This window comes from Miscanthus floridulus, chromosome 16 (assembly GCF_019320115.1).
Source record: "Miscanthus floridulus cultivar M001 chromosome 16, ASM1932011v1, whole genome shotgun sequence".
In the NCBI taxonomy this organism is placed as follows: domain Eukaryota; kingdom Viridiplantae; phylum Streptophyta; class Magnoliopsida; order Poales; family Poaceae; genus Miscanthus; species Miscanthus floridulus.
The window spans coordinates 68764432-68774070 of NC_089595.1; the positions used below are offsets into that span (position 1 = coordinate 68764432).

Sequence of the window (9639 nt, forward strand, 5' to 3'; positions counted from 1 at the left end):
TGTCTTATGGTCGTCTTTTTTTAACATTGTGGTCTACAGCCGAAAATCAAATTGAGGCATTGCTTTGATTTAGGGGTTGTTTGGTTCTTTAGTCGCTCCTAAAATTCATGTCACATCGAATGTTTAGATACTATAAGGAGTATTAAATATAGATTAATTATAAAACCGATTACATAGATGGAGGCTAATTTGTGAGACAAATTTTTTAAACCTAATTAATCCATCATTAGCATATATTTACTGTAGCACAACGTTGCCAAATCATGGACTAATTAGGCTTAAAAGATTCGTCATGGACTAATTAGGCTTAAAAGATTTGTCTCGTAAATTAGTCGCAAGTTGTGTAATTAGTTTCGTAATTAGTCTATATTTAATACTCTATACATGTGTCTAAACATTTAATATGACATGAATTTTAGGAAGTTTATGTAGAAACTAAACAGGCCCTTAATATTCGGAGCGTCGGAATTTAAAGGCACACAGCTATGACAGCTCTAAGGATCACGTAGGTATCTAAGCACCTTTTTTTTCACCATAGGGAATTTGGTTGACGACTAGCCTAACCTACCATTTCTGAAAAGTTAAACAAATTAAACTTATTTTTTTTGAAACTGGGTATAGCTTGGCAACTAATCAACCCGTAGTAACTTTACAGGAAGGTAAATCAATAGAAAGGTAAATCAATAGAAAACGCGTAGTAGGAATAACGAAAAGTTTCCGTGTAGGACACTCAATTTCATCCGAGTCAGATCAGAAAAGCCGAAAAGGCAAAAAAAAAAAAAAAGTCCGTCTCGAGGCGAACTCTGCAGGTGGGTTTTTTTTCACCTATAAATATCCGCGACGCTGCAGGTCAAATTCAAGTACTCCTGGCTGTTTCAGTTCAGTAATACGGCCTTTGTCCGTATTCGTACTTTTCGGACTGAAATATTTTTTCCTCAGCAACAAATCCGTCGAAACAGTGTTTCATTTTTTTTTTCCACGAAGCTAACGGGGCCTGTATCGCTTGGTGCCGTTGCACTTGCCTGAGATCTATTCGTAAGTGGAAACGTTGGAGGAGATCGATCGATCGATCGGGATGGGAGGGTGCTTCTCCTTGGACGGCGACGTGCGCGGCGGCATGGAGGCCGTCGGCGGCGGCGGCGGCGTGAGGAGCCAGGGCGGTGCGGCGGTGGCGTCTGCCCAGCAGGGCGGGCCGAACGACGCGGTCGACTATTTCTTCCAGACGCGCGGCCTCCGCGGCCTCTACACGCCCATCGAGGTAAACAAACGCGCGATCCGGATTGCGGTTTAGGTGTGGTGAATAGGGTTTTTGGGTTCGGGAGGGATTGGGATTTTGGTGGCTGTGCGGTTGCTCCTCGTTTCGAAATTAATTTTGGGATTTGAAATCAGGTTCCCCTCTCAAACTGTGGTCTCATGATTTCAGAAATCTGCTGTTTAGTTCCTTCGCAAATGCGTTGGTTTAACTTCTGTGTGAGGTGGGGTTTGGGGTTTGTTAATGTGTCCCCATTCAGGTTTTTCGGTGCTCACTTTTAGTAGGCACCAAAACTGCTCGGACTCAAGCGGGCCACGCGTTTTCGTATGGCCATTTTGTTCTAACTTTGTTCTGGGAAATGCTCTGGACTCCAAATATGAAGAAATTGATCTCGCTGTACTGCAGTTGCGTTCCTCGATTAATGCGTCTTACGTTTTTGATCCAGCTCTACCTTGGCATGGATAGGCGGACTGCGAAAATGCATATGATTATATTATGAACTGCGATAGTGCACATTAAGTCTACAATTTTGGTTCCTCACGTTGATTGACATCACATTGTGTCTGAAACTAGTGTAACGATTTTGTAAACTTTCATATTGGAGGCATAGGCTGGAATCCTTTTATTCCGTAATCTAAAAAATACTGGAGGTATTTTTCTGCTTTTCTGCAAGGGGATTAGGCGAGGTCAAATACATTTTAAGTGGAGTGGGTGCTGGAGAAGCTGGGTGGGGGGGGGAGGCGAAGGTCTTTTGTTTTATGACACACACAACCACTATCATTTTAATTTTGTTATGGTTTCTTTTTCTCTTATAAACAATCTAAAATGTCCCAAACAATTTACTTTGCTATTTTCCACTCACATGAAGATATCTGGTCTCATGCATTACCTTTATTAATTCTACATTCATCATGCAAATCTTGTTACCACATCCCAGCTTCTCCATGATATTTGGATACAATATAACTTACAGCTATTTATGATTTGTTGGGTGGTTGGATTTAAGTGTTTCTTAGTGATCTTAATTGCCTTAGAAAGATGGTGTACTAACCTATGATTCTGTGTCACCAGTTAGGCCTACCTGCACAGCTTACTCACATTTTCCTGAGTTAGCTGTGGATGTCAATCTGACGATCTCTTGTGCTGATGCCTGATATGTTATTTTATTCCTCTAATTGCAGCTATCATTTTCAGCATCGAAGTTGCGGAATTTAGATGCATTTTCAAAGGTGAAACCTAGCATTCTCAAGTACTTTAATCTTAATTAATATTTCCATCGTGATAGTAGTAGTACTTACCCCGTTCTCCAGAGGCATAATATCATTACTTCAAAAAAAAAAAATTGTTACATCAAGCCTTGAATTGGTTCTCTGACTTTTGTGTTGTTGAATATTCTTAGCTACAAATGATTGGTTGTGCTGTGAAAAATGAGCAGACTATAAGTTAATACTGTTTAAAATGGTCCTTGTAATATTAATTTCATATTGGTATGCCTGTATTTTACCAACAACCATCACTTATCTTATGCCTTACTCACATAAAATTAATGTATCACAGTGTATAATTACTGAAACTGGACATAGATTGCTTAAGTTTGCTTGGGTTACTTTGCATCTCTACTTTTTTCTTCCAAAGGTGATATATTGTATGTTTGCTCTAGAGTGATCCTATGCTAGTGGTCTACACTAACATAAAAGGAAAACTAGAGGAGATTGGCCGTACTGAAGTGATTTTAAATTCACTGGAGCCCTCATGGATCACAAAGGTTACAATGTCTTACCAATTTGAGATTGTGCAACCACTCATGTAAGTATCTTATGATGGAAATGTAAATATTACTTGCAGAAAACTCCTACTAACTGCTACTGTTTTTCAACTCATGGTAGATTCAGGATATATGATATTGACACAAAGTACCACAACACTCCAGTGAAGGTATTAATATTGTACCCTTAATTCATTTTTTCTGTGCCTCTTCTCAAATTCATTACTTGATGACGAGATATTGGTTTCAATCAGCCAACAATCCTTTCTTATTTGATTACAGTATTCTGTGTATGGCTACTAACCATTTATTCTATGTATTGCACACGTCAGTAAAGATTTGCTTCAAAGGAGATGGGTGATTAGCTGGCAGCAATTCTCTCAAGTTCTGTTTGTAGGAAAAAAAAATAGCAAATACAATATAGCTTAGAATAAAAGTTCCATTTTACCTCAACCACTTGTATGCATTAATTTTTGAAAGAAAAAAAAATCATCATGTAACAATGGGAAATGATTCCTGGCTCATATCAGAACTATAGATTTGCTTTGATTTATAGTCATTAATTTTCTATACAACTTACAAAATATGCATTTGTTGATCTATGCAGATGTTGAATTTGTCTCAGCAAGATTTTCTGGGGGAAGCATGCTGCAACTTATCAGAGGTTATTACAACATCGATTAGATTGATGATTGCAAATACCGTGAATATTTGTTTTGGCATTTTCTGTATTACACAAACTTATCTAAATATTTGCAAATTTTAAGAGTGAAGGAAGAATGCATTGCCTGATTTGTTTTATTTTCTTTCACAGATTGTAACAAAATTTAACCATAGCCTGACATTGAATGTTCGGAGTGATTGTGGACATGGACTTCATGGAACAATCACAGTACATGCTGAAGAAAGTGACTCCTCTAGAATGGCAGTTGAGATGACTCTGCATTGCGTGAACTTGGAAAACAAAGATGTGTTCTCCAAAAGTGTATGGATAAATAAACTTCCTTTGCTAGAGTAATGCTATAAGCTGATAATTATAATTCTCATAAGTGTTACTTGATATTAATTACACAGGATCCCTTCTTAAGAATATCTAAAGTGGTAGAGACTGCTGGTCCCATTCCTATCTGCAAAACGGAAGTAGTACCTGACAACTTGAACCCTGTTTGGAGGCCAATCACTTTAACATCACAGCAGTATGGAAGCAAGGTAAGTAAATTTTACAGATATGATGGTATTTCCGTTGGCATATCTTAGCACATGCATAACTCATTGTTGACCAACCTTTTCTTGTGCTATATTTCAGGATAACCCACTTCTAGTTGAGTGTTTTGATTTTAATTCCAGTGGTGACCATGTACTGATAGGGTATGTAAATGACTATTGAATTATTTCTTATCTTTTGCTGTCCATTCTAAGATGAGTTATGCCCTTGGTTGTCTTATAACAGGGCCTTCCAGACAACTATTACTCAGCTTGAAAATCTATATACCTCAAAGTCTGGAGCAAATTTTTACAGCCACAAGGGACAAAGAAAGGTTTGAAACTTTGAATTTTTACTATATGATGGGATATACTGAAGAAAAGAGTCACTTAAGCTAACTTCTCTTCATATGTCTAAACTGGTCTCAGATGAAAGGACAATTGTTTGTGGACAAGTTGCAGGAAACAGTCCAGCATACTTTCTTAGACTATATTTCCAGTGGATTTGAGCTCAATTTCATGGTGGCTGTAGATTTTACTGGTTAGCTTGATTTGTCAGCTGATGTTATAATATCTGTAACTCTGTCTATATTTAAATTATGTGACTGATTTTTCTGTCTTTTCAGCTTCGAATGGAGACCCACGTGTACCACAGTCCTTGCACTACATTGACCCCTCTGGCAGACCTAATTCGTATCAACAGGTTAGGATCTGTTTTTTGCTGAATTTTTTTGGGTAACATTAGCGAGCTAATTGGATTCAACACCAGGCAATACTTGGGGTTGGAGAAGTTCTGCAGTTTTATGACACTGATAGGCGATTTCCTGCATGGGGTTTTGGAGCAAGGGCTCAAGGTCATGTATCACATTGTTTTAACTTGAATACTGCTACAAATGACTGTGAGGTGAGCTTCATGTCTGCTGAGATATCTTTTGACCACGCTGAACATATTTCTGTGTTATATTCTATTCTCTACCTTCACAACCATATATCGTAACACAGTAGGTAGATTTAGATATAGTATGTTTGTTAGGTGCAGTTATGGGATTGCCAAATCATGTGGGGCCCTTGCAATTTTGCTGAATATGCGAACAAACTGGGCAATGAACTATACTACTGGCAGCATTCGCATTGCTTATATTGATGCTATGTTTATTTATTCACCTAATGATGGTGTTTAAATTTCCAGATCATCATTGATGTTAAGGTTTTATTTATGAACACAGGTGGTTGGAGTTGAAGGCATTATGTCCGCATACACCTCTTCTCTTTACAGTGTTTCCCTTGCTGGGCCGACTCTGTTCGGGCCAGTGATCAACAAAGCTGCAGAAATTGCAAGCCAGTCCCTTCAATATTCAAACAATAAATATTTTGTCCTTCTCATTATCACGGTACGCAGTCAAATACTCAAATTTCTGCACATAACCTCTGTTGGTTCGAAACATCATTTAGCTGACCCTTTTTGCAGGATGGAGTTCTCACTGACATCCAAGAAACAAAAGATTGTATTGTAAGGGCATCAGACCTGCCATTGTCGATTCTCATTGTCGGCGTTGGAAACGCTGATTTCAAACAAATGGAGGTAAGAGCTGACCTCAGAAATCCCTCTCTCGAGAAATACTCCCTCCATTCCAAACTGTAAGACGGTTTGGCTTTTTTAGGTACATACTAGCTTTTGCTATGCACATAGATATACACTATGTTTAGATACATAGTAAAAACAATGTATCTAGAAAAGGCAAAACTCTTATAATTTGAAACGGAGGGAGTAGAAAGTAGTCTGAATATTTACCTGCCAGCTCTAACCCGAATGAACTGTATGCGCATTTTCACTATGCTGTAAGTGAATTCCTTACATACACAAAGGGATTGATACCTCACCATTGTTTGCTAAATGAAGCTGAGCTGTTGCATGTTGTACCTGTCCATCTGAGCACTTGATAGTTTAGTCTGGCAGTTCATCGCAGCATAGCTTTGCACTTTTTTAATTGTACCTCTAGGTACTCTGCATTCGATGAATCTGCAGGCATGCTGTCACTTGCATCTGCCAGAAAATTTGTCCACTTATGTTATGATGATGTACTTTATTCTTTTTCTGAAACTTAACAAAGGCTCTTAGATTGCAACGTTGTTCTGTGATGATCTTCTCTGCTCCACTTACAATTGTACATGACAGATCTTAGACGCAGACAACGGTAAGCGACTGGAAAGCTCTACTGGCAGGATTGCGACACGCGACAGTCGTCCAGTTTGTCCCCATGAGGGAAGTCCAAGGTGAGGAGCAGTCTGCATCATGCCAGCCCCAGCTGTCACACTTTAGAAACAGAACTGTTACCATCTCCAATACGATTTCATCGCTGACGATTCTATGTCCTTGTGCACAGGTGGGGAGATCTCCGTCGTACAATCTCTTCTGGAGGAACTGCCCGGTCAGTTCCTGCAGTACATGCGCACTCGGGGGATCAAGCCACAGCAGCAGCAGGCTCCGGGGCTTGCTTCAGCGCCCGTTTACCCTCCTCAGCAGTGACCAAAAGAACACGTGCCGCGCTCTGAACGAGCTGGTCCTTCTGCCTCAACTGTGGATTCCGCTAGCGTCCCATGGTAGCGTAGCCTAGTACTCTTGTTCATACAGTCCCTCTCTGGTTAGCTTTATCTTGGCCGCAGTTGGTGCATATCCAATACCGTAGAATCTGGATCCAGCACAAGTCACTGCTTTCCTCTAGGTTAAGCGAGACGAAGTAAATTCGCACTGCACATTCTGTCAAGCTTTCAGGTTGTCGTGAAACGTCATTATTATCCCCTGTTTCAATATTAAGTATCTTAATCTTTGGTGGTGGTTATGAGTTGACCGCAGCAAAGCTCCACTCCATGATGGTCCAGGCATCCAGCGGCTAGCTTCGTTCGAGGCATGTGGTGCTGGCCTGGAAGCCAGCCTAGAGCTCGTTGGCTGCTCACGATTACCGCTCTCTGCCTGGCATCTCTGTCTCTTCTTTCTTTTTTGGGTCCTCTCGAACAACTCGAATTCGCTGGAGGGCGGCACCTTGTTGCCGGCGTCCCGCGTCCCGCGTTCTTGTGCGCCGACTGAAATGAGCCGTCCGTTCTTAAGAGGAAATTATTTGTCAGTTTGTTACCGGCCGCCTTTTGACCTTATCTGAAAACCTTTTCTTTTTTTGTTATGATAAGAGGCCCTCCTGTCTGCTTAGAGCCTCCAACAGAAGAGCTATCCATATTGTGCAATCTATATTTGACTATTTTGGAGAAAAAAAAAGTCTAACAGCTATTGTATCTTACTTTCTAAAATAGTAAGTCATGTATCTCGGAATTATCGCATGCTAGGTATAGCTTGCATGTGCCTGCTAACTATTCACCTCACCCTATTGGAAATACAGGTTGGAGTTTTTTATTTTTTGGCTAGGGTTTCTATTTTAGAGGTTAGCTAAATCACGAGTTTAGCTCTCTATTTTTACCAACTCTGTTAAGGTTACCACGCTGTTCGCTTCGCATGAACTTTATAGGAGCGGGGCAACTGTGTTTTTTAAATTAGAATTCGAATTTTTTTTTGGAGGTCACATTTCTCTATAGTCTCGTTGGAAGGAATTCTAATCAGTTAACTTCATAAATTTCTCACTGAGCCTTCCCCACACGCAATGGAGTCTTCCTATAGACTTTTTTTGGACCAAGTTTCTATCATCTCGGTCTTCATTATCGAGATTACAGCCAAAACATCGCGGGCCTGGTTGTCTTAGCACACGGTCAGCGGCCACACAACAAACGCGTTGGTATGATCTCATATAAGATTACAAGCCGGTATACAAACTTCACTAAACACTATTTCTAAGCTTAGAGCAAGAGCTATGTAAACTAGTGCTAGTTTGTAGAAAATAGAGCAACAAATTAAATTTATCTTAAGCTCTTAGCACATGTTCATCATAACTGTTGCGTACCATTACACCACTATATTGTAGTAAAGGCATTAAAATAATCTAATAACATATTGCCATATTCATTGTTTTACATTTTTCTCATGAATAATTATGTTGGATTAATTTTGTTTATCGTCATCGCCACTTACTCTTGTCCAACAAAATAGGAGGGGTCATCATACTATATTTTACCTAATATATACTCACTCCGTTCCAGAATACAAGTCGTCGAAGCATTCAAAAATGTACTAGAATGGATGTCATTTTAGGTCCTAGTGTGGGTCCCACCCTATAACCTAGAGTACAACACCCTGTCCATCCGTCACCTCCTGTCGTCCACTACCGAATAGAAAAATAAAAAAACCAGACAGTGGATAAGGCTTATCCTTTCACTCCCTCCATCCCTCCCATGGCAGTTCGTGGTCTCTCCCCGTCCGAGAGCCGCAACGGCCTACTGCTCTTCCTTCCCGTCCACCAGTCTTGCAGCCATCCACCAGATTGAGGCTCGTAGTTGAAGAATAAGGGCGACGGAGTGGGCGCAGAGGCGAGGCCCATCTCATCGACCGCAATTCTTAGGTTGCAAACCATTGACATTTATTGGTTTGCCCTGTGCCCAACATTTTTTTGCTCTCTGCCATACACGTTGGACTGTACGTATATGGACATTGTACTTCGCCGCAATAATAGTTGTACTATTCCTTTTCAATATGCCATTGTTACTTATCCGAAGCAAATCTTCAAATATGTCTCGTCTTTGTCTATCGTTTATTTCCTTCTTCCTATATGGAGCCTCATCATGATGTGTGAAAGGGACCATGACGCCTAAGAGGAGGGGTGAATTAGGCAACTTAAAACTCTAACTCTAAACTATGCCCTCTTTTTAAACCCTTAGCAAAACATATACAAAAGATAAACTATCTAAATGTGCAACTACGGTTTTGCTAGTATGTTGCTATCTCTACCGCAAAAGGAGTTATGCAACCTAGGTTCCAAACCTATCAACTAGCCTATCACTAAGCTAGGAAAGTAAAGCACACACCAAGATTGCAATGTAAATGCGGAAGCTAAAGAGTAAGGTAGAGATATGCAAACTCCCGTCGACGACTCTAGTATTTTTACCGAGGTATCGAGAAGCGCGTAAGTTTCCCCCTAGTCCTCGTTGGAGCCCCTCGCAAGGAATCCCTCGCAAGGGCCAAGCTCCCGGTCGGGTAACTCCAGTGGATAGCCTCGGACATTCCCCATGCGCAAGTGGGTCTCCGACGTGCCTTCCGGCAAGCCTCTCCCTGGATGCTCCCCGCCGTCTTCACTATCAAGCTTTCGGCTGAACCGCCACGGGCCTTGTTCCCTTCAGTACACGGTGGTGGTCGCACCACAAACACAGTTGGTGTGATCTCACAAGACTATAAGCCCCTCCGATGTACAACAATGGTGCACGCAAGCACCGAGTGATAAGAGGTGTGCAAACCTCACTAAACACTAGGCCTAAACCTAGAGCA

At 40.8% G+C, this 9639-nt stretch overlaps 1 protein-coding gene across 1 annotated transcript; it reads left to right on the forward strand.

Moving 5' to 3' along the window:
- Positions 1-864: 864 nt before the first annotated feature.
- LOC136511845 (protein BONZAI 3-like) lies at positions 865-7046 on the forward strand. Its single transcript, XM_066505872.1, is given in 17 exon segments — positions 865-1258; positions 2434-2481; positions 2913-3058; positions 3139-3187; positions 3625-3681; positions 3832-4002; positions 4092-4226; positions 4324-4385; positions 4468-4555; positions 4650-4761; positions 4847-4923; positions 4990-5124; positions 5447-5611; positions 5689-5802; positions 6397-6459; positions 6461-6494; positions 6605-7046. Coding segments are annotated over 17 exon segments (1782 nt in total). The 5' UTR covers positions 865-1075; the 3' UTR covers positions 6748-7046.
- The last annotated feature ends 2593 nt before the right edge of the window (positions 7047-9639 follow it).